Here is a 26,538-nt window from a genome sequence, read left to right as displayed (position 1 = left end):
AGGCCACCTTATGTATATTTATTTGCTTCTTATATCTGCCTAAAGAACCTCCTTCTCTCACCTTTATTTTCACATCTTTACAAATAAAGACAGTTCTTTGCATTATACACCCAAATTCTATAAAAAATGAACATGACTTGCAGAATTCTATGTAGGATTGAATTGCATCCATGACTGCCCTCAAATTCTAGGAAAAATACCTTGCTTTAATTATGAAACTCTCATAACTCATTTAAGATCACTCTACTCTTGATGGTTTCATTTACAGCTAGATGTCTCAAATGCTGTTTCTGTTGATTTCATGAGATATTAAGTTTTGTGTTCTAGCAGAATTAAGCTGCATTCAAATCTTCAAGAGTGGCAAGTGAGAAGAGAGATGAACAACTATCGACTGAGGTTTCAGGATCTCATTAATCCTCTTAAGCAAGTGAATGTGTGGTCAATGATATTTTGGAACACGTTTGTACTGTGAAACATACTATTTAATAGATTATTTTAGTTAAAAGAATTGAGTGGTCAGAAAATGTTTGAACATCAAATGTTGTATGTTTTCTAAGGTCCTATACAAAAAAATTAAATGATACAGTCAACTAGAAGCATTGATTTCCATAATAACTATTTTCTGATTTATTTTGTATCAAAGTGCGAAATATACGAATGAAGAGATGTTTCTTTGTGAATTATTAAGTAGAAAATAGAATTTGAGTTGTCTTTTTGTTTCTTTAAATACTTATTTTTCAGTGAAACAATCATGTTTCTTCATGAAATATTTCACCAAGGTTTAAAAGCAAGAATAGCTAATTGGCCTACCTTAATTTTAGGTAAGTTAATATATTTTCTTTACTTTCATATTTATTTTTGCAGTTAGAGTGATTTTTAGTTTTTAAGGACTTCTTTTTGAATGGAACTCATTGCCAGCGTTACCACTGTGTCACAATGTATAGTAAGGGATTACATGTTGGCAATAACATAAAAATCCCTATATGAAATAGGGAAGCAAATCCCTATTGCTTCTGCCCTAAGCTTCAGGTAGGCATGAGTCCTGAATTTTCAGTGGTATAATCTGTCTGCTACCTAATCAAAATAACAGTGTTTTATTAAGTAAAAGAACTAAGCTTAATGTTTCTAATATCTCAGTATAATGGAAACAGAACAGATTATATTAATTTACTTCCATAGAGTGTAACAGATTTTTTTAAAAGAGAGATTTCAAGAGATGAGTAGCTGGAAAAAAATAGCATTTTTTGACCTTTTCTAGCTGACTTATTTGACATTCTGCTGCCAATGCTGAACATATATCAAGAATTTGTTCGGAATCATCAGTATAGTCTTCAAGTACTGGCAAACTGTAAGCAAAACAGAGATTTTGACAAACTCTTGAAGCAATATGAAGCCAACCCAGCATGTGAGGGGCGAATGTTGGAAACTTTCCTTACTTATCCCATGTTTCAGGTAGTCTCTGTAATTTTTCTGTGTATGTGACTATTTTTAATATTCAGTTGAATTGTATTGTGTTACTGAAATTACAATTTATTGGAGATGCTGCTTGCTTAATTAAAAATACTCTTATGGGAATTAACTTAATTTTTTTCCATTTATTTCATTATTATTCTGAAACGCTGTGCCTGTAGAGACCTTTTCTCCAGCCACACCGATTCAGCTCTATTTAGAACCTTACATATGTTCAAGAAGAGTGAGAACTAGTGCCAAAACAAACAAACAAACAACAACAACAACAAAAAAGGAAGAAAAGCTTAAAACAAATTGTCTACTTCTGCTCTGCTCTAGGCACATGAAGCAATCCAGGGGAACAATGTACCTGATATAGCGAATTAGAGCGGCTACGAGCATTTTGCTGGGCATGGCTTTGGAGTCTTTCTCTTGCCTTGTTCTCCAGTGACCTGGTTTGAGGGATTTAGAAATTAAAAAAAATATATTGAAAGAGATTTTTTAAAACATTATTATCCTTTTGGTATTTTGTCTTGATCCTATTGGCTTGATTGTTTTCAAGACTTTTAACAGGCCTTTGAATCACTGGTCTGGTGATTTTGTAGCTTTTACAGTTTACTTAAAGGGACAAGCGTGACCTCCTTGGTCCACTTCATGGAATCATAGAATGCTTAAGGTTGGAAGGGACCTCTAGAGGTCATGCAGTCCAACCCCCCTGCACACACACGGTCACCTAGAGCACGTGGCACAGGACTGCGTCCAAGCAGGTTTGGAAGATCTCCAGAGAAGGAGACTCCACAACCTCTCTGGGCAGCCTGTTCCAGGGCTCTGTCACCCTCACTGTTAAGGAATTTTTCCTTAGGTTCCTGTGGAACTTTTGATGCTTCAGTTTCTGGCCATTTCCTCTAGTCCTATCAGTGGCCACCAGTGAAAATAGGCCAGCACCATCCTCCTCACTGCCTCCCTTGAGGTACTTATAGACACTGATTAGATCCCCTCTCAGCCTTCTCTTCTCCAGGCTGAACAGGCCCAGCTCCCTCAGCCTCTCCTCATAGGGCAGATGTTCCAGGCCCCTGATCATCCTTGTGGCCCTGCACTGGACTCTCTCCAGCAGCTTCACATCCCTCTTATACTGTGGGGCCCAGAACTGGACACAGTACTCCAGATGTGGCCTCACCAGGGCTGAGTAGAGGGGCAGGATCACCTCCCTCGACCTGCTGGAGACGCTCTTCTTAACGCATTGCAGGATCCCATTGGCCTTCTTGGCCACGAGGGCACACTGCTGCCTCATGGTCAACTTGTCGTCCACCATGACACCCAAGTCCCTCTCTGTAGAGCTGCTCTCCAGAAGGTCAGTCCCCAGCCTGTACTGGTGCACTGTACAAGTGCAGGACCTTGGCCTTGTTGAATTTCGTAAGATTTCTCACTGCCCAGTTATCCAATCTGTCCAGATGTATCCGATACAAAAGGACTTGTTGTTACTGCTGTTTGTGCCAATTAGCTATATTAAATATCGTTGTCTGTAGTAATACATTTGCTCAGCTTTGAGCTTGTGTTTGGTAACATTTTTGGATATTTTGTTTGGCTGAAACAAGATCATGGGATCTTTGAAAGGTGAAAAGAAAGTCCTGTTCATATACAGTGGATCTTTTTATTGCTGTTGCTTTTTGACTTCAGCATAATAAGAGGGCATGTCTCCATTTCCTAAATAGCTTTTACTCTACAGATAAGTTATTTTGTTATAGAATACTGGAGTATCATGTGCTTCTGCTCAAGAGCTGTGAGATTGCTTTGAGTGGCAATAAATGGAGCAGGGTCCTTTCTTCTTTCTCTTTAATGTCCATAAGTGCAATGTGAGTTTTATATGCAAACAAATCAGCTGGCATTTTCAGAGTCTCAGAAAATCGAGATGCATGTCTGCTGTTAAAGTTGAGAAAAGGTATATTTTGATCTCCAATAAATTCGTGAAAATTTTCTCTGTTGACACTTAGATAGTATCATGAAACAGTAAAAGTTAACACATAAATGTGACTGCCTCAATCTGATCTTTTTCTTCAGATGTGATAAATGTATTTCCTCAAACTGAAAACATGCCCATGCAGTCTTTATCACAAAAACTTTCAGTATTTTTGGCATTGGTTATATCTAGAGTATGTTTGTCAACTGTTGTTATACATTGAAAAAAAGATTCATTGAGTCTTTTCTGACTAGCATAAAAGAAAGAGAGATTTTGCATTTATTCCTTAGAATTATTTGTTGATGCTGTCTCTAATTTGTTTTAAGATCCCTAGGTATATTATAACACTTCATGAACTTCTGGCTCACACACCACATGAACATGTTGAGCGAAAAAGCCTAGAATTTGCTAAATCTAAACTAGAAGAACTTTCAAGGTAAGATTTTTTTTTTTCTCATAAGAATACCAGTGTATTCCCCAGTTTCTCCCCATATTTTGGGCAAGGAAAGAGTTACTATAGAAACCACCTACCCCTGGGTATGAACAAAGGAATTTTCTTTAGATAGAAAAGTATTTTTTCTTCCATGGCTTAAAAAAAAAAAAAGGAAAAAAAAAAGTATTTCCTATGACAACAGGAGATGTCAGGGTCTTGAACAGTACTCTGTACTGTACTCTGTAAATGTGGTTTATATGCATAAATGAAATAAATGATTTTTACATATACTTTAAATAATGATAAATACGTAAGAGCTAAAGATCCTGCTAACCCCACACAGTACATATTTTATTTTCTAAATTGGTGATACCGGTAGAAACCTGCAGAATGCATCTCTTCCCTGCGCTTCCAGACCCTTCTTAGACTTTCTCTGTGTCAGTCCAGGAATAAATTTGTTTGTTTTCTCTGAATAACAAGGCTTTCTGCTGTGAACAAAGTGCTGCATGAACTGCATGAAATTACGATGTTTGTCTCAGATTTTTGAAGTTTTGATACTTCACCAAATAAGTGCTTGTGAAATACGTTGTTGTGAGAGTGTTTGTTTTATACTTTTTGTTAATTGGAAGTTTTTGACTGCTACATTTTCTTTTGCTATTCAGTTGATGTAGCTATGGGCACTACCCAGTGGTCTGGAGTTTATTATTTTTCCCGTTTTTGTCCTGCTGTATCTCTTCCATAGGCAGCTTTCTGAGTCATACGCAGGTCATGATCTGCTACTTCTTCAGGCATCTTCTCAAAGACTTGGCAGGTGGTACCTCTTAGAGATGTGTCTCTTTTTTTTGATTCCTGCAGTGTCTGGCAAGTTCTTTTCTCCTCCAAGGCCTTTTTGAAGTGGAGAAGAATTCTCCTTTCCACTTAGGCAAAGCATATGATTTCTTTTGGCTAGGGGTGTGTGCACAGGTGCATGAAGCAGTTTGGGCTCTGCTCTGTCTCATCAATCATTAATGATGTGAATCTATTAGTGAACATCCAGAATTGTAGGCTCAGATTTATTGATCCTCTTCTACTCACAAGGCAGATGGTGTAGACCATGATATTAAAAAGAACGTGTTTCATTGCCATGTCTTTAAGTCGTTCTGAGGGAACAGGAACATTCAGATACTACAGTCTGGCACCAGTTCAGGAAAACAAAGATCATGACACCATGTAAACCTCTCTGTTGACTTCTTCCTTGAAAAAAGTCTGTATTTCTGTGTAAGAGAAGGGTGCCTATGAAAATAAGTTGAAGAAAGTAAGAGATAATCTGTTGAGGCTCTTATTATTACATAGAAGGAGATATAAACCAAAGTGGAATGTAGTGGGAACTTAAGGGCAGAGACTCTAAAATGTATTGTAGCTATTACAAAGAGCTAGGAAACAATTCCGGTTTTCTGTCAAACTAATCTACTTAATGGTCAAGAAGAATACTCCAGCAGCCACAAAGAACTCAGTTTGGTGGCATCTGTCATATTTTCCCAGGAAAAGTATAAACCAGGTCTGATGAAATTGGTTCCACTGCTCAAAATTAAGTAGTTAAGACTACAAGAATGACTTGAAAGGAAAAAAAACAAAACAAAACACACTCACACACTTGCAAGCTTTTAATTTTGTCAAGAACTGCTTTTACTACTTTTTTGTTGCTCAGAAACTTGTTCTAAAGCAATCATGTGCTGCATGATTGCTGCATCTGTGTTGTAGCAAGTGCAGAAGGACATTACCTATATATGACTGCAGACTCTGAGCAGAAGTGAACAGCAGGCACAAACAGGGACAAGATGCATGTCAGGGAATTTAAAGTCTGCGGTGTATTGTGTCTGACAGGGTGATGCATGATGAAGTGAGTGACACAGAAAACATCCGGAAGAATCTAGCCATAGAAAGAATGATAGTAGAAGGCTGTGATATACTGCTAGATACCAGCCAAACTTTTATACGCCAAGGTAAGACCTTCTTTTTTAAAGCTATCTATGTAAGAATGCAAAATTACCTTAAAAACAGTGGGGTTCACGTTAAAATCATTAGGAGGATTATACCACTGGGCACAGCGAACATCTGAAGACTCTTTTTCCACACAGTGCAAGTTACAAAATATCCCTGATGACAACTGGTTTTGGGCTATAGTTGAGCCACACTTCGGTGCTGGTTTGTGTCAGGAGCTGTGGGAAACAGTAGCACAGTATTAGTAAAGTACTGATGGGACGGTAATGTACGTATTGATTGGACTGCCATCATCAACAGAACAGAAATTATCTGTAGCTCCACAGAAAACAAGACTTCCTGCTCGGTTAACATTGCAATCAGAGTTCATGCCAACATTTGGACAAAAGCTTGGGAGAAGCTTGAAGCTTTGTCAAGTCATAGTGATTGCAAGAAAACAGATGTCAGTTGTTCCTCTTTTTCTCTGTGCTTTGGGGAAGTCTCAAAATGGTACAATTGATGGTACTGGAATAGCCATAATATGCTGTGTTTTGAATCTCCGAGCATGTTCACTGTTTCTCTTGGGAGGTGCATTTTTGGTGCTTCAGCAGAAGTTAGGATAGATAGAAAAAGCACTCCAGCAAAAAGTCGTGAAGAAAAGGCACCGTGTTCTGCTAGAAATGTAGGACCATTTGTAATATTATACAGCTAGCAAGAAGAGAGAGAGAGAGAGGCATACTTCTCTTCTTGCTTTTGGAAACATACTCTTACTGAAGTTTATGTATGATGGAAAGGGAATTTATTGTTAAATTCTACAAAATTAAAACAAAATGAGTATCCATTGAAAATGAATATCACCTTTTACCAAGTAAATATAGAATTAGCTTTCAATACTAAGCTAGTGGTAAAACAACCTTACCTTAATTGTAAAACATCAAAACTTGGGAATGCATGGTAACAGAGGCTTATTTTTCCTACATTTAGGTAAGAAGTCACCTCCGAATCTTTTGTAACAGGCTGGTGGATTTGTATGCAGTACCGAAAGATGTGTATCAAGATATTTTTCTAACTGAAAAATATTAGATGTATTTAGAGAAGTTTGGGAATGCAATTTAGGTGCCTTCATTTCTGAGGCCTATTGTAGACTAAGTAGGATAATATTTGCAGAATATACATTATTTGAATACAGCCATATGCAAGGTGGATCTTTAATGGGTTTTATGTATGTTTTGAAATCTGTTGCATAATGATTTTCCAATCATTTGGCCACAACTATGAAGTGTTCCATAATAATGTGGAAGACTGTTGTACAGCAGTCACTTTTAAAGTAATTAGTTCTTTGCTATATTGTTATAATTGAGGTATGTGAAAAGATATGAAGGTCACTTCCAGAAAACTGCGAAGCTGTTGTGTAAATATCTTCAACTTACTTGTAATATGCAATTTAACAACACAGTAGGCATTTTTTCTATATGATTATAATATTTTGGATTTATATATTGTTTATTTTTCTTAAAACTGGACTACTATAATTCTTATATTTGAACAAAGGCTAATGGAGTGATTATACTGGAAGTACTGAAGTACTGAAAGTACTTAGGTTTGCAGCTGGATAAAAATTCCTGAGATTACTGATTTTAAAAGCCATGCTATTAATGAATGTTCTAAAATTAGCCTCACTTGCTTGTTATGTCTGTAAAATTGGCCAGTCATAGCAGTCATACTCATTTTTTTCCCTTAAGAGGAAATGTGGAGTAGAATTTATGGAAGTTAATTGCTCGCTTCCATTAATCACAAAAGCTTGACAGAAATATACAACCACCTCCTTGCTAGATGAAGCACTTGCAGGATGTCTTTTTCTCTCTGTAAATAGTAGGTCCTCCAATGTCAAAGAGACATTACACCAGCTGTTTTTTTCTGCACTTAAAAGCTGTAGGGTTTTTTTTCTGGTTTGCCTTATTGAGACAGGTCTTTATAAGCGTAACATTTAACCTACAGCCTGTTTTGACAGAACCCACTATGGTATTCCTGAAAGCACCCTAATAAAAATAGGAGGAAAAAAAAAAAAGTGGGTGAAGCAGGTAGTCTGTTTTCTCCAGGGGAAATGTACAGCAACCAATAACTGTCTTGTTTTTTTTTTTCTGGTTAGAATGTCAAGAATGTTCCCTGTGTACCAATTTCTGCAGTAGAACTATTCATTGCTATTCTGTTGCAGACAAAAATTATATCATGAATATTTAGCTTAAATGTGAATGGCTGTTCAAGAATACTAGACTATTGTAATTCTCTTTTACTAATGCATATTTTGCTACACTGGACAATGTAAGCTTTCTATATGTAATAATAGCTTAATACTAATTATATGTGTGTGTTCAAGAAAGGTAAGTATGGAGAAAAATATTATCTCAGTCAATTTTCTTTGTACTACTTAGTTTAATAATGTGTGTGTGAACTTTGAACTAGAGTTTTTTTGGTCAGCATAGGGTGAGAATTGGTAAGCTAATAATTAACTACGTGGAAAATTATTTCAGGCTTGAACTATTTCAAGAAGTCGCTGGTAGGACTGGGAGTCCGATATCTTGCTGTCTCCAAAAGAGGCAGGCCAGTTTCCCTACCCTCACACTTGTTCTGCTTTACCATTACTTTGTACCTTCGCCAGTGCGTATATGACCATGCACTGAGCCATATCAGGGAGCTCAGCCACCTACTTTTCTGTAGTGTTTGTTTAGTTCTATTAACTAGTTTAACTGGCAAATGGTTGTGGTCAGAAGAAAGCTAATGTAAGGGAGGGAGTAAAGATAGATGTGTAGGAATGAGATTAGGAAGTTCTGGCCGCTTCTCCTGGTAACAGCAAGTTCCATCATCAAAACTCTCCCTTTGATGTAGAGAGAAGTTGTGGTTCAGTAACAAATGTGACTCTGGATCCAAAATTAGAAGTGGTGTTCCTGGTCGTATCAACATGCAAAAGTTGGTCAGAGTTTGGTTTTGAGGAATAGAACTGCAGATAGAACTGCAATAGAACTGCTTTCCCCAGTCTGGAATTCTGTGGAGGACAAATTCCGACTTACATAAGCAGGTTTGCTGTAGTTCAAAAGTATTCTGCTGGTAACACATTTTAGATGAATTGTAGAGCACTGACAAGTATATATGCCAAGAGCAGGGAACCTGCTTTCTTTCCATCGTTCTCACACAGACACACATATAGAACTCCTTTTCCTGAAAAACTTGTTGTTTTCATCTTCTGTCCCTCTCGCTTGAACGTTAGGTACTTCTTTTTTTCAAATCCAGAAGCTATCTAAAGCGATGCAAAGGGAGTTTGCTGCTTTGTTTCCTTTTCTGACCAGTGTGTTTATGGTATGAATTTGCCCAAGATCTAGTCCTGGCTTGTGCACAAGTATTTGTCTAGACTGTGCTTGCCTGTCCAATCTAAGTCTGTTGTTGTAAGGTCAGATTTATTAGTTCCATTAAAAGTACAAATCTGTTGTTCCAAAATTGACTTAAAATAAAATAAAATACAGAGAGAAGGAGTTGTGCTTAAGAGAAGCTGATGTATATTAATAAGTACTATGTTGAAAGGTCATGGTTTCAATGTATTAACACTTCAAATACTATCTACTGAGTGTTTTTATAGTTACAGTGTATTTTTCGTCTTTATTATTATCAGGTTCCCTTATTCAAGTCCCCTCGGTTGAGAGGGGAAAACTTAGTAAAGTTCGCCTGGGATCACTCTCTTTGAAAAAAGAAGGAGAAAGGCAGTGCTTTTTATTTACAAAACACTTCTTAATTTGTACTAGAAGTTCGGGAGGAAAACTGCATCTGCTGAAGGTACAGATTTTACACTATGACTCTGTTTACAAAATAAAAATAAAAATAAATCAACGCAGCAAATAATTTATTGGTAAATTATGAGAAATTTCAATATTTTATTATTTTATGTTTTTAACCTGAGATTTTCATGTCTCGCAATAAACAGAAGTGAGATGATGCGTGGCAATTAACTGCTGTGTTTTCTTCATTGTTATGTGAGGAGCAAAAAGTAGAATTCAGCTAAAATTCTTACTAACTAAATGTTTTGCTCTTTTGGGGGAGGTGTAAAACTGGAATTCTAAGATTTTGGGGGGTGAGAAACAGGACATTAACATCTGTAGCTGTTTACGAGCTAGCACTAAATGCATGTGCTAGCACTAAATGCATCTTTCAATGCAGAAGTCAGCCAGTCCAAGGCAATGCAGTTACCAGGGGATATTTTACAGATAAGTAACAAACCTCATTAGAAAAAAGCAGTTCTATTTTCCTGAACAGCATATTGTCTTACACTGGCAGTTCTGATAAGAAAATTCTAGCTGTACCAGGTGAGAATATATTAGAGAGTCGCTTTCAGAACAGCTTATATGCTTTTTCACTTTGTACCTTTTAAATAGCTTAAATATTTCACAAAGTAAACTAAATGCAGGTGAGCCTTTACAAGGTCTTGTGTTATTTTGATTTACATGTAGGAGAAGATACTAAAATTTAGTTATTGAAACTTGTGAACAAGTCTGTATATGTGAGATAAATTATAGCATGGTAAAAATGAAATAAATTTTGCATGTGTAAATACATTATTGAATTGCTTTATTAAGACAAGTGCTGCAATATATCAAATAATATGTCTGTGTTTTTATTTCTTGAGGGAAAATGGGCATTGTGAAATTGAAATATCCTCCTAAAAGCTCAGAAATGTAAAATTGCTGACTAAAATATATCAAAATTTAAAAACAACTGTAGTGAGAACTGGAAAATATGTCTAAATTTTTTGAAAATATGTGCTTTATTTTCATAGACAGGAGGTGTTCTGTCTTTAATAGAGTGCACACTGATTGAGGAGACCGAAGCAAGTGATGATGATTGTAAGTTACATTAAGCTGTTTGCAGTAATTACAGTTCTAAGCAGATTCTTAAAATTGCTACCTTTATATAGTTGTGTACTCTTTCATGAAACCAGAGAAACACAGTGTTTAAAAACTCATTTAGTAGTATAGGTGTGTGTCCTGGCTTAGATAAAGGTTTGTTTTATTATTTCTGCTCTTGATGTTGACATCCCACATAGGATATTAAAGAATGTTGGCTGAAGCAGTAGAGAAAATTATTTTCTGACTTTTATATGTAAATTCACCATGAGGATTGTAGAAAGAAAGTGATAGATATGTCTTGAAAGCAGAAACAGATAATTTGGTTTCTTAACTACATGGAGGTTGAGAGTGTTGGCAGAATTAGTGGAATTTTTTTCTCTTGGACTCTCTACAATCCTTGACTGCAACCTTATTCCAATGAAATAACAAAATACGTTCCCAAGCTGATCTTACTGTTTATTCATTTTGGCTCCCAACCTACGGTTTTAGGCATGAATTGCATTTGAACTGTGAAAGTAGTTCTTAAGCTCAGTGATGCTTCTTATGTGTTGTGAATGTGTAAGCAGTGCACACAGAAGTTTTCAAAGGACTTAAGTTTTACATGGTACCTTTAAAAGTAATTTCTCCTGACTCCCAGAATTGTATGTTCTATTACTTCATTTTACTTTTGGTGCATGTGAAATATTGAATGCCTCTTTTGTATCCCTAATCAGATTTTTAAACATCAGTTAGATGTTTAAAGTAATTTCTATTGTAAATGAAATAGTTATTTTCTCTGACCTGTAATTTGAAATTTCACATATTCACTTTTCTCCTTTTTCTGTCTCTGACTGTAAAGCAAAAGGTTCTGGGCAGGTGTTTGGACATCTTGATTTCAAGCTTGTAGTTGAACCTACAGATGCTCCTCCATTTACTGTTGTCCTTTTAGCCCCTTCACGACAGGAGAAAGCCGCATGGACAAGTGATATAAGTCAGGTAGCCTACTCTGTTCTTTATCTTATTTGTTACAAGATCTTATTTTATTCTGAGTTTTGGAAAATTAATCCAAGATAGGCTTGTCAGTTCATTTTTGGAGGGCTGATTTGCTGGGATGTGCATCAAAAAACAGTTACCCGTTTACATGAAAAACTTTTGATCATCAGCAAAATGTGTTTTTCAATAAAAACAGGTGTGATATAAAATACAGACTAGTCAGTTGACTAGCAATAGTATTGGTTGTTAATTATTGGCATTTTGCCAGTCATGTCTGCAAAAAGCTCATCTAGATATGTATTTTGGTTCATAAATGTTAGTACTTATTCATTATAACTTTCAAACAGATAAAAAATTTCTGAAATAACCTGATTGAGGATGAAAACAATTTCCATCTCATATCAATATCATATCCCACAGTCAGGATATGTGATTAGCTCTTTTTTCCACCTAAAAGAATGCTAGCGAACCTTTGTCGCACACAGTAATGAATCATTTTGGCACAGAGAATTCCACTGTAGATGAAGGAAAGTAAAATGATTTAAAATACTTAATGGCAGAGATTTTTTTTTAAAGGGGCTTTTGGCTGATTCTATTTATCAGAATCTATTTGGGGAAAGAGGTTGAAGGCACTGTGAAAGATCTGAATTTTCAATTATCAGATGTGAATTTACATTATGGATTTGCATGTTCTGTTTCTGCTTGCAGCAGTAATGAGTACATAGATCTGTTACAGTGTTGAATTTGAGCCCTATCCTCTGTTAATTTTGAGAGAAGGAAATGATCAGACAAATATCAGCCTGGTTTTTGATTTTTTTTGTGTGTGTGTGTGCTAACACTGCTGGCAACATCTCTGGATGCATTATTGTCATAATGAATAGAAACTGCTTAAAACTGGATATTCTGAGTTGTTTTCTTTTGGTCTAACAGTTTTAAAGGAAAAAGTTGGAGATAAAATTTTAAAAATATAGTATGGGTTGAGAGCCTCAGTCTCTGTAATGGACTAGATACAGATCTTACAGGCAGATGTGGTTGGAACATATTTAGCTATATGAAATTCCAGTGAATTATACTGTTCCATTGACACTTAAGGTGTTAGAATGATTTGCTGAGGAATAAAGATCCTTTTAAAAGTGGCCTGGAACATGGGACACCCAGGAATAAGTCCATTCTTGGCTTGAGTAAGAACTGTTTTTAATGAGAAAATCATGTGAAGTCTAAGCAGGCTAAAGATTAGAGTTTGTGTCTGGCTCCAAATGTCAGAGCTTTTGTGCTGAGGCAGACTCCAAGCAGCCAGTAGTTTCTGGAAAACTTGCAAGTGGCCTAATGAAGCAACAAAAATAAAGACAAATAAGAAATATCTTCTTATCTGAGGGTTGTTCTCCTGCATTATTATTATTATTATTATTATTATTTTAAACCAAAAGAGACCACCTGGTTATCTTGTTGGAATTATCTAACACTATTCATTATATTGATATAAGATTTTGCAAAACAAGCAAGTTATTTTATTGTTAAATTCCATTTAAATTTTTATGAGAATTTTGAAAAATTCTTTTGATTGTCATAAAGAGCACAATACATATGTAAAATTAAATGAATAAATTAGAAAGCATTATAGACAGATGAGTCTCGTACTTTTTTGAGTCTGGGACTTGTTGCAGGCCTTAAGCTGGCTCCACTGGCAGTCGGTTGGCTTTCAAGAGCAAGGCCTCTTCTTCTGTGATATCTCTGTTTGTTCAGTGTTAGTATTATAGTCTCTCACTCACTTTGTCTATAAATTACTCTAACTCTTGCAGTATGCCTATTTGTTTTGCAAGCTGAACACGCTTTCAAGAAGTGCTAGAGATATATAATTTTGTTCAGCTTCAAAGAAACTCCAAAAGAAGTTTCATTTTCAGCTCAAAATACTTAGTCGTGTGAAAAAAAGACACCGAGCTGAATAGTGTCAGTGCGGTGGTAAAGATCTGTTGATCTGAATATGCAGATCTAAGATCTGAATATGCAAATCAAAAGTATAAAACTAGAGAATCATGTTCTCTCTAGTTCCATCACCATTTGAGCGAATTCTCTTATCAATCAGTTCACACTCTGAAAGTTATGTGTTAGGCTCACAGTGATGTGGAAAAATATGGGACTAAGTCCGTTTGTGCTGTGTTTTCATTTTAATGATTTTCATTCTTCCTTTTCACAGTGCATTGATAATATTAGGTGCAATGGTTTAATGACCATAGTGTTTGAAGAAAACTCAAAAGTCACTGTGCCACATATGATCAAGTAAGTGCAACATTTTTTTTCCCAGGAAATAAGGCAGTTTGTTTTAGCTTTAATAAAAGTTTTTTTAAAAAAGTATATGCAATTGGAAATTGCAGTCTTTTACTATATTCTGTTAATATTTCAGTTCTGTTTAATAGCATTGATTCTACTTTTTTTTCTTGTTTTTTTTTTTGATGTTGCGTTCAGTTGTGTTTCAAGTGACTAGTCTTAATTCTGTTCACCTAGAAGTTCATACAAGTGAATATTTAGTCTCTTTGTTCCATTTATCATTTTAATAGATTTTAAATGTCTGCAAAATTTAAGAGAGCGCAAAAGTATTGAAGTACTTCATTCTACCAGCCACAATTTTCTTTTCCTTTTTTTCTCTCCTTTCTGAAGTTCCATAACTTTTGTTGATCACATGAAGTGAAGTTGATCACATGATCACATCATTATTCAAAAACATACTTCCTCCATCCTTGGACTCTCCTTCATCATTTATTTTTGTAAATTGTTATTTTGTTCATAAGCAGCAATATGCAGTACCTGATCCTGAATTTCTAACACAGGAATTCTTCTGTGATCCTCTGCAGTTCTGCATTTACTTGACTCGTATCTATTTTTGTCTAGTGTAAATATTAAGGAGTAGAATATTTCCTTCTTATTGCTATTTGTCACTAGGCCATTTCTCCCTCTTGGATGTACTCTGTACATGAAGGTTTCTCAGATGTCTTTTTAGTGATTAGTGTATTCTCTTTCTCTTAATTTAGAAATTAAATAAAGACATTTTTATTTAATACATATGTGTGCATACAGTGATGGATAGACACCTTTTATCCCTAGAAAGAAGACATTTTGTTGTATTCATTTTTATTCTGGAAATTTTTTAGTCCGTGAATAAGTCAGAATGTTCATTAATTTTCAAAATGCAGAGTACTTCAAGGTCCTAATGTCAAAGTCAAGAAATGCTAATCCTCTATATATAAATTTATAAATTGCTAAGAATATAAACAAATCTAGTGTTCTGTTTCAGAGATTTTACTCATCTGCTTGGTTTTAGCATATATTGCCTTCTAAAATAAGGTAGTAGGTCAGAAGTCTTTAGATGAATGTATTTGGATAAGCCAAACAATTTGTTGACAATTTTCTGAGGACCGACCTCAATAAAAATGAACTATTTTCAATCTAGTGAAGTGTAGAAATAGGTGGAATGTCTTGAATGCTGTTCTGAAATATCAGAAAATCTGATCTTTCATCTTGAAAAGCTCAGGCAGTATTAAAAGATGGTGTGTTTAGTTTCCGTTCAATTTTTCCAGAAACTGAGCTTTTAACTAGATAAAATTAAGCAAACCTGAATTTAGGGCAGGCCAAAGGGAAAAAAAAATCATGGGAGATTTTAAAGTAATTTTTGGAGCCTAAACATAGGTATTATTTTGCCAATAAGGCATCAGCTTAGCTAAGGGGGTAATTTTGCTCTCTATAGCTGGGGTCCATTCTGAGAACTTTGCCTTTTTGAATTATTTTGTATATTTGGATCAGATCTAATCAATCAACATATTAACTAAATGTTTATTTTTCAGCAAATGGATTATTTGCCAACAGTAAAATGAAAATGACCCTATTTATCACATAAATAACAACTGAATGGGAGTAGGTTTCTTTAGAAATAAAGCATTTTCTTGTACCGATAAAGTACCAAAATTCAATATATGTTTCTAGCTTCTGTGATGACAAAAGTAGCTGAAATTATATAACTACTGGACCATAATCATTCTTCCTCTTTAATGAAGTATTCTTAATTTAATCTGTGTGTAGATCTGATGCACGCCTTCACAGAGATGACATTGATATCTGCTTTAGCAAAACATTAAATTCCTGCAAAGTACCCCAGATTCGTTATGCAAGTGTGGAACGCCTTTTGGAGAGGTTAACCGACTTGCGATTTCTGAGTATTGATTTCCTGAACACTTTCCTACATACCTACCGTATATTTACTACTGCAGCAGTTGTGCTGGAAAAACTTTCAGACATATACAGAAGACCTTTCACTTCCATTCCGGTCAGGTAAGCTCTTTTTGCCTTCTGTCCTCATATTCTAGTAGAATTACCTGGACTTTGTTTGCTATTTTTTTTTTTTATCAGTAATGTTTTTATTGTATAAATGATTGAAGAACCCCTCCCCTTTTTTTCTTCTTTTTTTTTTTAGATAGGTTGCCAGTTTCTAGGTAAGTCTATCTCAGCTTTCTGCTCTGAATTTGAAGGCTCAGGAACATGCATTGCCTGCATGTTTCTAAATGTTTCTACTTCAATCTATTTGGCATTGTTAGTCATGTTGCTTTTGTGTTTCTTACCCTCAGGTCTTTGGAATTATTTTTTGCTACTAGTCAAAACAACAGAGGAGAGTACCTTGCTGATGGGAAGTCACCACATCTTTGCCGCAAATTTTCTTCTCCTCCCCCATTGTCCCTCTCCAGAACTTCCTCACCCGTCAGAACACGAAAATTGTCACTGACCTCACCCCTGAATTCAAGGATAGGTGCCCTTGATCTTTCTGCTTCCTCTGCCGCAAGCAGTCCTACCTCAACCTACAGCCCAGCCACCTCCCCTCCGCCAACGAGCAGCAAAGTGCCGCTGGACCTCAGCAAAGGGCCCTCGTCCCCCGAGCAGAGCCCCGGCTCCATAGAGGACAGCTTGGAGAACCCTCGCATTGACCTCTGCAACAAACTGAGGAGAAGCATTCGAAGAGGTATTATATAACTGCAGAGTAGCGAGCAATACTTTCGGCAAATACAGTAGTCAGCAATGTAAGCTATGTGAAATGCTCTGTCCTCTCTTTCTGCTGTGGTAGAGGCTGTGATGCACTGTAGTTTCCACTGCTTTTCTGATGCTGCCACATGTGTGTTTTAGTAGGAATAGAAGTCCCATACTGCATCAACTGCAGCAGAGTGATGAGGAGAAAGGCAGGTGGAAATATTCTGTCCTCCAGGATACTCAGATATTCAGTGGGATGCCCTTTACATGGAGTAAAATATCCAGGCAAATGATTTATGTGGTGTTTTTGCTACATCTGTTTTCTTCTGTGGACTATGTAAAACACTTTAAAATAGATATCTACTTTTAGGTAGTCAAAGTTAGCTGAGATAAACCTTGCTGCAGGCATTAAGTTAGGGTAATCTGAAAGGTTATTTAAGCATGTACTTGGTTCACATTGTTTTTTGGGGATGTTGAAATCAAGCCCAAGCCTCTTCTGAACTGGAGTAGAAGTGAATTGTAATTCTTTTGTTACGTTAAAGGGAAGATGTGAAAATGGTGTTTTGTTTCTAAAATACTTGTTTAGAAATGGTCCTGCATCAGGACTCACCTGCATTACCTGACATCCAAATACCTGAGGTATTTGAGCTGTAAAGCTGAGGAGAATTTAGCTCAATTTTACTTCTCTCTATTGATGTTTTGAAATAAGTTCCATAGTAGGACACTTGATGTTTTTTTATGCAAAAAGATTGCCTTTACAAGATGTAGTATACTATAAGAAATAAGAAAATGTTTAACCTGACAAGTTAGCTTAGCATTAGAGGATATAGGCTTACCCCTATTTTATTCTTTAACAAAATATTGGTTGATGGTTGTAGCAGACCATAATTTTATGTTGTGATTTTGTGTGCTGAGTATTTTAAAATGAATTGGAGTTTTTAAATGAATGTGGAGTTGGCCAAATCTTTATTTTACACCGGTGTAAAAGAAATATATAGATCCCAAATATATAGATCTTGCTTTCAAAAGAGCTGAAAAAAGGTAATTGTAATCTGAGATGTAGCTTCTTTGTTGTTAAATTGTAAATTAAGCTGGTAAAGAATAGGTTCTTCTGGCCAAATGACAGTACCAGGAATTGCTGCAGAGGAGTTCAAATTTTGCATTCTAGTATATTAGAGCTTGAAGTGTCATTTATGCAGCATAAGGAGTACTTGGAAATGGCAGGAACCTCCTGTAAATGTTAAATTGCTGTATGTGTAGTATCTCCAGAGCCTTTGGGAATCATCCTGCTGAAGGATTAGCACTCACAAAGCATGGAGAGGTTTGCAGCTGTGTTCTCCAGGGCAAGTTCATTTTGTGAGTGGGCTGTGTAGCATGTTTGAGTAAATTCAGTCTCCCAAGGAGAAGGTGGGTATTAGGAGAAACACCAAATGCTAATTTGAACTTTTTCCGTCATGCATAGTGTGGATTCTTGGTTTAGAAGTTTTCTGGATAAGGAAATGAGTCCTACTGGGAACCACAACCTGTTTTATTTAATGTATGTTCTTGCAGACAATTTCTTTTTAAAACATTTGTGTATAAATATATGGATGTGCATATGTGTATAAACATATGTATATATTTCTACATATATTGCTGTAAGCACAGTTATATCATTCAATGTATTTTATCAGTTTTTTGACAAGGATTTCCTTCATTTGGGAAACTGTCTTTCTGCTAATCTGTAGTTATGATCATTCCTTTATTATTCTTCAGATAGAGGCACTCTCCTAGAGAGAGTAATGGACCCTCCAGTATGTTGCTTGGCAGTTTCATTGGAAGGTTTTGTAACTGTATTGCTGAATGTAGTCTTTCAACAAAGATTCTTTTCTCCAAGTTGTTGTCTGGAACCTGAGTTCAGGTATCCATTTTACACACTCATTCCTGTGTGTGTCTAAGGTGCAGTCATAACCAAGCTATTTTTAAATTTGATAACTTGCTGGTTTTCATCAAGTATTTTTTTGTGTGGTTACATTGTTGGTACAAAACTTTTACAGTCCTTTGCTATCCAGAAGATAATTATCGCTGACTCTTTTTAATGAAAAATACATGACAATTTCCAAAAGCAATTCAATTTACAAAAAAAAGCAACAGATAAGAAACAGAGTAGGTAAAAACAATTTTAAATGTTAAATGGCATGCACAAGTACTAGGTTTGGTATAGAAACCTTATGACAAAGTGGTGTTAGTTAATGACCATTTTTAAAAATACCTTTGAACCTTTCTATCACGTATACTCTTCTTACTGGTGCAACCCAATACAGCCTCATTTGAAGCAGATCTCTTGCTGTTCTAAACTTAGAGTCCTGAATCACCCCGAAGTACTCTATATTCTCTGCTGATCCACTTCATGTTCATATGTAAAATGAAATAATGTCTGCTTTAAAAGAGAGTCTTTTGGTGAAATGACTAGACAAATATAGTTTTACATCTTTAAGTCACTTATCTGTGTTAAGATCTCATATCATGTTCAAGGAATTAGATCATAGGTTTGAAAAAATATTTATACTTTTTAATTAATTGTACGTTATGAATAATCATCCCAATATTAACATTCATACTCTTTTAAAGCAGCAGTTTTGGATTCTGTGTCGGTGGACAGGACAATTCCTGAAAGCACCTCAGCAGCGGATACCCCAGAACTTTCCCCATGTAGATCCCCTTCGACACCACGTCATCTTCGCTACCGGCAGTCAGGAGGTAAGATGCTGATGTTTCTCACCTCTGTTGGTCACCTTAAAGAGATTAAATATTGTAGTTGTAATCTTTTCAGGGTATTAGAAGTGAATAATCTCTGAATAATATGTTTTACTTGTATATTCCTTGTTTTTTTGGTATAAAAAAGCCATCAGAGCATGAATAATGTTACTCTGGTTAATTAGCATACAAATAATGAGATTTGGAAGCATTTGGGGAGTTTGGATGTGCTGAAATGATCTTTAAGAGCTGGAACTGGATGTGCTTAGACTAATACTGAATCAGTTCTATCTCCACAAAATTCTCAAGACCTTGACAGATTTTTTCAGCTACCGATGGGGCTTATTTTGGGCACCATATGTAATTATGAAATACACAACACACTATTGTCGATGTTTCTTTTTGTGGCACTGGACATTTACAGATGGTGTCATATTATTTGTTTCAGAATTTGCATAAATTGCTCAATTCAAGAGGAAAAGTAAGAGCTGGGTCTCCTTGAATAGCTCTCATATGGCTCCTTGAAATCACTAACAGAGCTGTGAGCTATGTCCATAAATGTTTAAAATGCTGCTATATCATGTAAGCCAAATTTCAAGCCAGTTATTTCAGGCCTGGGATTAAAACAACAAAAACGGAGCAGAATCTTCTCAGCCTTTAATAAGTCATGGAAACTAACACTTCAATTTTAAACCACTAGTAGTCTTTTGTTATTGGGCATGCGTACAGTGAGATGGCAAGATCTGGGGGGAACAATGTCACATCATCTGAGACAAGTGAGAAACAATGTTCACAGAACTCCCTTTAGAGAAAGTTTGGTAAATACTTGGGCAGTAACCTGGAGAAACTGATAAATCTTGTTATCACTAAAGTTTGCATAGGTCAATAGTCTATACCATTTTTTTAACAGTTTGTCAGTGTTTTCTTAGTCTGTCTGATTAATGCTTATGCATCATCTTAGGAGTCTCTTAAGAATTTTGATCCACAGCAGACTTTATTATACCAGCCCAGAAAAACTCTCAGCATTTTTCTTTCTGCAGTAGGAAATCCTGTGACACAGAAAATACAAAAGTTTACTACACAGAGAACATTAGTAAAGATTTCAAGTTACATTGTCGTTTAGCCTGAATAAAAAAGTTAAAGCTGTGCCTAAGTTAACCTTTCTCTCTCTTTTTGCTTTACAGTACAAACTGCTGACAACAGCCACTGCTCTGTTTCTCCTGCTTCTGCTTTTGCAATTGCTACAGCTGCAGCAGGGCATGGGAGCCCACCAGGTGAGAGAAATTTTAACTCACAAAAGTGTGTAATAATAAGATATTGAAGTTGCAACAAGCAAATATTTCCTGTTTATTTACCCAAATCCTAAGTAGCCACTGATTCGTTTTATTTAGTTTAATGGTGTTTTGTACTGTAGTATTTCCTTTCGTGGGCTTTGTAGTGTAACCTTCATACATAACTGGAGTATTAGCTTCCACTTATAAGGCCAATACAAAAATATTTTAAATGTAATTCATTTAATGATATTTCTTAAAATAATCTGTGCAATAAATTAAATAAATAAAGTACAATAATCTATATTAAGGAAAAATACTATATTAGATCATTCAAGTTAATAAAAATAACATTTGTCGCTGTATATTTCCTACTGGAGGAATTCAGATACTGGTTGAAACAACATAAAATTCTGAAATTTTGACTGCTGTTACGTTCATTGCAATATGTTGTTGAGTTGCATTCAAAAGCAACTTGAAATAAATTAAAGATAAAGAAGAAAATAAGGAATTCCTTTCACCACGTTCTCGCAATGAAAAAAACATAGGTCTAAGCTCTGCTGTTGCTGAAGAACTTACGTATTTATAACCTGCCTAGTAAAAAGCATTTCCTGATTTAATGAAAATATATATTTACTGCAAGTCAACAGGCCTCAGTGAAACTGAGCAATAAAAATGAGTAAAAAGATTAAACAGCTTAGAACAGAGTGCTTTTGTACCTACACCATGCTACATTTTCTGCTGGAGTAGAACTTTTAGGCTGTTAAGATACCACCCTGTCTTGGGGATTTCATTGTGCCTACATGACAGAAGGAAGGATGAGAAAAGAGTGAGGAATGTTTTTTTCAGAGCAAAACATGAGAGCCAAGAGTTGGGGGCTTCCTGCTGTATCACCTACCTTAAAGCAACACAGCTTTGTGCCTGTGTTCTTGTGGACTTTGGGAAGATTGCTGAAGTATCCAGGAAAATGTTGGATTATCATGATCAAACTACTAATAATTTTTCTTCCTGTCTTAAATTGGAATTTATCTTTCCTGCTCTTAATTTCAAAATCTATCGGGTTCTATCATCAATATTTCTAGTCAAGCCTATTACCAAACAGTTAATATTTTGTATTTTGAAAAAACATCTATGTTCTTTCCTTTTTTGGTATTCACTTGCATTGTAAGATTTGATTTTGAAAATGCCGTGCTATTTCTGTGTATTCCCGCGATTTTTAGAGGATCGCAAGAATGCTCAGTGTCATGAACTTTTAAGAATCTGAACTAAACAAATATTTAGTAAATCTTTCAAAATTACGAATATTCTCTATGTTTTGCAACCAGGCATAGCTGAGGAAAAAAATTAAATACAATTGCTTTTGTTTTGTTAAATGCATGGCTTTTAAATATTTTTAACATAAGACTAAGAGAATGCTGTGAAGAGAATGCTGTGAAAGGAAGTCATAATATCGTGAATATTTTTAAAGTATTTTCTGTTTAAGCAAGTTGACTAAGAACGGCTGTTCTCCTGATTGATGTTTTTAAGGAAAAAGTATCTGCAGTAAAACTGACAAAAAAGGCTTCTCTCTAGGATAAATATGAGAACTCCAGGCTGTAAACCGCAGTTTAAGCAGCTGAATCACCTGTTTTGCAATTTGAGCATTCTGGTAGCAATTAATCATGGTGGTATAGGGTTTGGAAGGTTGATGTTCAACTCTTTTTGTGCAGATTAGTGATGGGGTTAAAGTTGCAGAGTCACATAGTTTAAATTTAGGGAGATGAATTAATTTTATTTCTTTTTCATATGTGTTGTCATAACTGTTTTTGGTTTTGTTTTTTTAAGAGTATCTACCTCCTTTTTTTCCCCCACTCGGCGGTCTCCTGTCTCATTCACTGTATAGGATTTTGTTAGGTCTTGGTAGAGAATGACTTTTATGTTTTTTTGGGGTGAGGGCAGAGGGGTTTTTTGTTTTTGTTTTTTTCCAGTGGTTGCTCATCGCTGCAGATATTGTGAAGCAACAGAGCAATGGCTCTGTTGACCGTGGCAGTGATAGTGCTTACCCTATAGAATAAATCCCAAAACCCACAAGCTCCAAAAATTGCTGTTATGCAGTCTAAAAATATAGACACTCTTGTTTTTATCAAGCAATTATAAGATAAAAGAAGTATCATTGGGAGACACTAGAAATTTGTAGCCTCCATTAAGGTGAGCTAAATCATTTTTCACCTTGTGGGCTTGTGTTCATGCTGTTCTAATGGTAGAAGAGTTTGTTGCTCTGATCATTAACCCAAATTAATTTTTAGATCTTACACAATTTTTTTGCCCAAGCGTTACCTGAGTGCATGCAGAAGCAGGCTTTGGAAATAATTTCAAACAGTAGGGCATGCCCATGAGTTAGAAGCCCAGTCATTTTATAAATAATTCTATTTTAGGTGCTCTTATTTTTCCTAATCCAGGAAATCTTGTACCCCCTCATTCCTCTGAATCAGTCTACCTTCATGTTTCTTTGTGGGACAGGAGGCTGCTTCTAGTTGATAAACATCAGTGAATACCAGTAAACATCTTGTAATAAACATTAGTGAAATGTCTATGTTTTGTAAAAGATGCTATGTGGAAAAAGGGAATGGAGGTTAAAAGAAGAAACAAAGGGTAGGCTGGAGTCACAATGGATTTCTGCAGGAGTCTGTGCCAGAGCCTGTGCCATTTAAGATATTCCTATGTGATTTTTTTTTTTTAAATCATTACTGTTAAATATAAAGTGAGCTTTGTATATGAGAGTGCTCAGCATTACTACTGCTTGGGATCCATAGATTATAAAAGATAGTTTCATAAAACCATCTCCATGTTAGCAGCAGCCAAAAAAAAGGAAGGAAACATTTAGAATAGTTCGTGAAAGAGCAGGGAACAGAACATAGAAAAGTATTTTGGTGACAGAGTATAAATCCAGAATTTGTGTGCATACTTTTCAGTATTTTACTACATGCAGTTGCAATGCATCGTGCTTGAGATTAGAGGATGAGAATCAGAAAAAGTTTAGAGAACACAATCCAGGATGATTAAAGATATCAAATGTGTAAGTATCCTGGTATTTGGAGTTTAGAAAAATGGTTATTGACAGGCTTTATGATAATCTGCAAAATCATGGATGTTGACTGGCAGAGGTGACAGGCTATGAGGTGGAAGACATCAGATGAAGCTCATGGGAGCAATGTCCAAAACAAGTATAAGTTTGACTCTGTGCAGTGAGGGATATTATGGATGCAAAATGTTTATACAGGTTCAGAACCTGCACAGCCACATGGAAGTGAGAGCCACTGGAAGTTAAATCAAGTGTCTTGATAGGAGGCCAAACGTAATGGTCTGAGTACTTCAGACTTCTTTAGGTATTGGTGCACGTCCTTCTTGGGGTGGCATCTGAGTCTGCAGCGCAGAGGCGGCCTCCTCAGGCCGAAGTGTCCTCAGGCTGCTCCATCCCCCTCTGTGATCAGTGCTCTGGCTTAGGGACCTTACTAGAGTTGCCAGTGGACTACAGGGAGTTTGTTTTGACAAAATGTCAATTTGAGATCTAAATTGATCTACTATAGTCCTTAAATATTAGATATTTTAAATGCTTAACAGAAATGCTAAGAAAACTTTGAGGAGCTTATTTCCTCTTCAAGTTAAACCAGAGAAAACAAGCATCTCCTAGCATGGAAAATAACTGTTAGGCAAGGTTATTTATTCCCAAACAAAACTTATTCCCAAGCAAAATGATGTTAACAGTGTAACTGCAGGAATGTGGTCTCTTCATTTGCTCTGTCATCCCAGCTAGAGTTGTGCACTTCGTTGTTTCCAAGTGCTGCATGCTCCAGAGCTGCTTGTCCCCTCCTACAGCGTGCTGATCTGTGCTGCAGAGAATGCACTATTTTTCACAAGAACAAGGTGGCATATTATGGGAGCAGCTAAGAGTGGGAAGGAAGCCTGTGGCTGGCAGGGAGGCCTGGCTGCTTTAGTGTAAGCATTTGTTTTTTAAAGGGAATATGAGAGGGAGAGGAGAGGGTGAGAAATGGAAAAAATAAGTGTTTGGGGGAGTATTTCTGACAATATATGATTTTCATGTGGGAAAATGGGTCCTGTGCTCACAAAAAAGGTAAGATGCATGGTATAATGACTTTATTCTCTCTTATAGTGATTTTTAAAAGCATAATTAAAATAACAGCTTGAAACCCAGAGTCTACACAAAGGATGAATTACTCTCATACTCTCCCTTTTGATTAATTGCCTGCATATGTCTGGTGCTAAATTGCTTTTGGCCTGAGTCATTTACCTGAGAGTTTTGCAGGAGAGGGCCTTCAAAAGCCTCTCCAGTTTGTGGTTTGTACCTTTGTACCATGTCTATCAAAGTACATTTTAAAAGATCTCTCAGTCAGCCTGTAAATCCTCATTTATGCAGAGAAACTACAACCAGCTCCTTACCTTCTAGCAACTGCATGTATCAACATGTTTGGGAGAAGCAATTTCAATCAGAAATGCTCTTGGTCATCCTGTTTATCAATTTCCTGCTGTCATCCATTTTCCCATAGCTCTTGCAATCAGTCTACAGAAGTGCTCAGACGATCCTTTGCAGCTACAGCAGGTGTTCACAGAGCAAAACCTGCTGCACTAATTTTGCTAAACCTGCCAAATGCAAGCATTTTCTTCCTTTAGAGTGCTTCCATGTGCCTGAGCATTCAGAAGTTCATTGCTTTACCACCTCACAAAAGTGGCATAAGTATTAAAGTTGGGCCACACAACTTCTGCAAGCTCTCCATTTGGCATACTTTAACCCTGCCCGATGATGATCACAATTTTAGAGAATTAAAAATTAACTAAAAGTAACTATTCCCATGTCATAAAGATTCAGATATTGCTATATAACAGGTAGTGAGTAGGTATTTTCCTTCTGGTAGATCAAGCCCAGAAGGTGCTCAGATTATTTCACCTTGTGACCACCGATTCTGCAGTTACACTGGGGGCTGTCTGACAGTTTAACAATATATTGTTATATTTTGTTTATTCTGGTTTAGCACAAAATGCAGTAATAGAATGACACAGGTTGTGCCAAATGATACCAAAGAGATCCTTTGTGCAGCTGTACGTACATCTGTGACTGTGGTAAGAGGAGGCCCTATAGCTTTACACACTTCTGCCAGGTCCAGTCTGAGGTCGGATGATGAGACTTGGAGATGTGTGTGCAGAATAGAGAAGGAGTGCACTCCCAGTGCACATGCCTGAACTGGAAAAACATGAAGGAATATACATTATGCTTTAATTACATTTAGTGTTTCCAGAGTTGTTGACATCTTGCACACAGACCAAGAAATACATAGTTCCATATTGAAAGACATCAGCAATAAATAGCTGGAAAGCTTGTTTTTTTCTGTAGGGTTGTTGAGCTGAGGGGGTCATTACAGGTGTGTACATGTGAGGAGACAGTTCAGGGAGTGCTGGGAGCATCTGCCTGGTTCTGAAGAGAGGAATAATAATTAGGTGTTACACCATTATGTTTCATGAATAATCCTGGAGAAGGCAGTTAAGTTAGCAAGGAAATGAGTATGGGGCAATTAGCAGTAAGGAAGGTGAGGGACACATGTAAACTTTTACTTACTTTTTTTTTGTATTGTGAGAGGGCAGGCAGAGAGAGATTTCCTTGTTCTGCTCAATGTTGCATGGAGAGGCTGATGTGTAATAGGGACCTTGAGATGAGTTCTGCATCATGTGGATAGCTGCGTAGTAGGCTTTTGTGTGAGAGTCCACTACACGCTTCTCAGTACATCAGTGGATCCAAGCTATCCTTGGAAAGTTAGGTGTTTCCTTTTGGCTCTGCACATAAATATCTGTGTCTGAAGGAAAAAGAGAAAA

General features: G+C 36.3%; 1 protein-coding gene across 3 annotated transcripts in view; it reads left to right on the top strand.

Annotated features, from left to right (window-relative positions):
• The first annotated feature begins 744 nt into the window (after window positions 1-744).
• The window catches only part of RASGRF2 (Ras protein specific guanine nucleotide releasing factor 2), a 60,531-nt gene continuing 34,737 nt past the window's right edge, over window positions 745-26,538 (top strand). Inside the window, exons 1-12 of one of the 3 annotated variants that reach the window (XM_088522111.1) lie at window positions 745-821; window positions 1,259-1,452; window positions 3,733-3,842; window positions 5,703-5,821; window positions 9,463-9,623; window positions 10,621-10,687; window positions 11,529-11,665; window positions 13,857-13,939; window positions 15,734-15,982; window positions 16,303-16,664; window positions 19,280-19,408; window positions 20,590-20,679. In XM_088522111.1, the coding sequence (XP_088378237.1) occupies window positions 752-821; window positions 1,259-1,452; window positions 3,733-3,842; window positions 5,703-5,821; window positions 9,463-9,623; window positions 10,621-10,687; window positions 11,529-11,665; window positions 13,857-13,939; window positions 15,734-15,982; window positions 16,303-16,664; window positions 19,280-19,408; window positions 20,590-20,679 (1,771 nt within the window). In that variant the 5' untranslated portion in view covers window positions 745-751. Of the gene's footprint in view, window positions 822-1,258; window positions 1,453-3,732; window positions 3,843-5,702; window positions 5,822-9,462; window positions 9,624-10,620; window positions 10,688-11,528; window positions 11,666-13,856; window positions 13,940-15,733; window positions 15,983-16,275; window positions 16,665-19,279; window positions 19,409-20,589; window positions 20,680-26,538 lie in introns of all 3 variants that reach the window. The other 2 variants (XM_088522110.1, XM_088522109.1) reach the window with 2 other exon arrangements.

This window comes from Tinamus guttatus, unplaced genomic scaffold (genome assembly GCF_059628265.1).
Source record: "Tinamus guttatus ecotype Peru unplaced genomic scaffold, ASM5962826v1 Tinamus_guttatus_pri_ptg000149l, whole genome shotgun sequence".
NCBI classification, from domain to species: Eukaryota; Metazoa; Chordata; class Aves; order Tinamiformes; family Tinamidae; genus Tinamus; species Tinamus guttatus.
This window is presented reverse-complemented; position numbering and strand designations above follow the sequence as displayed.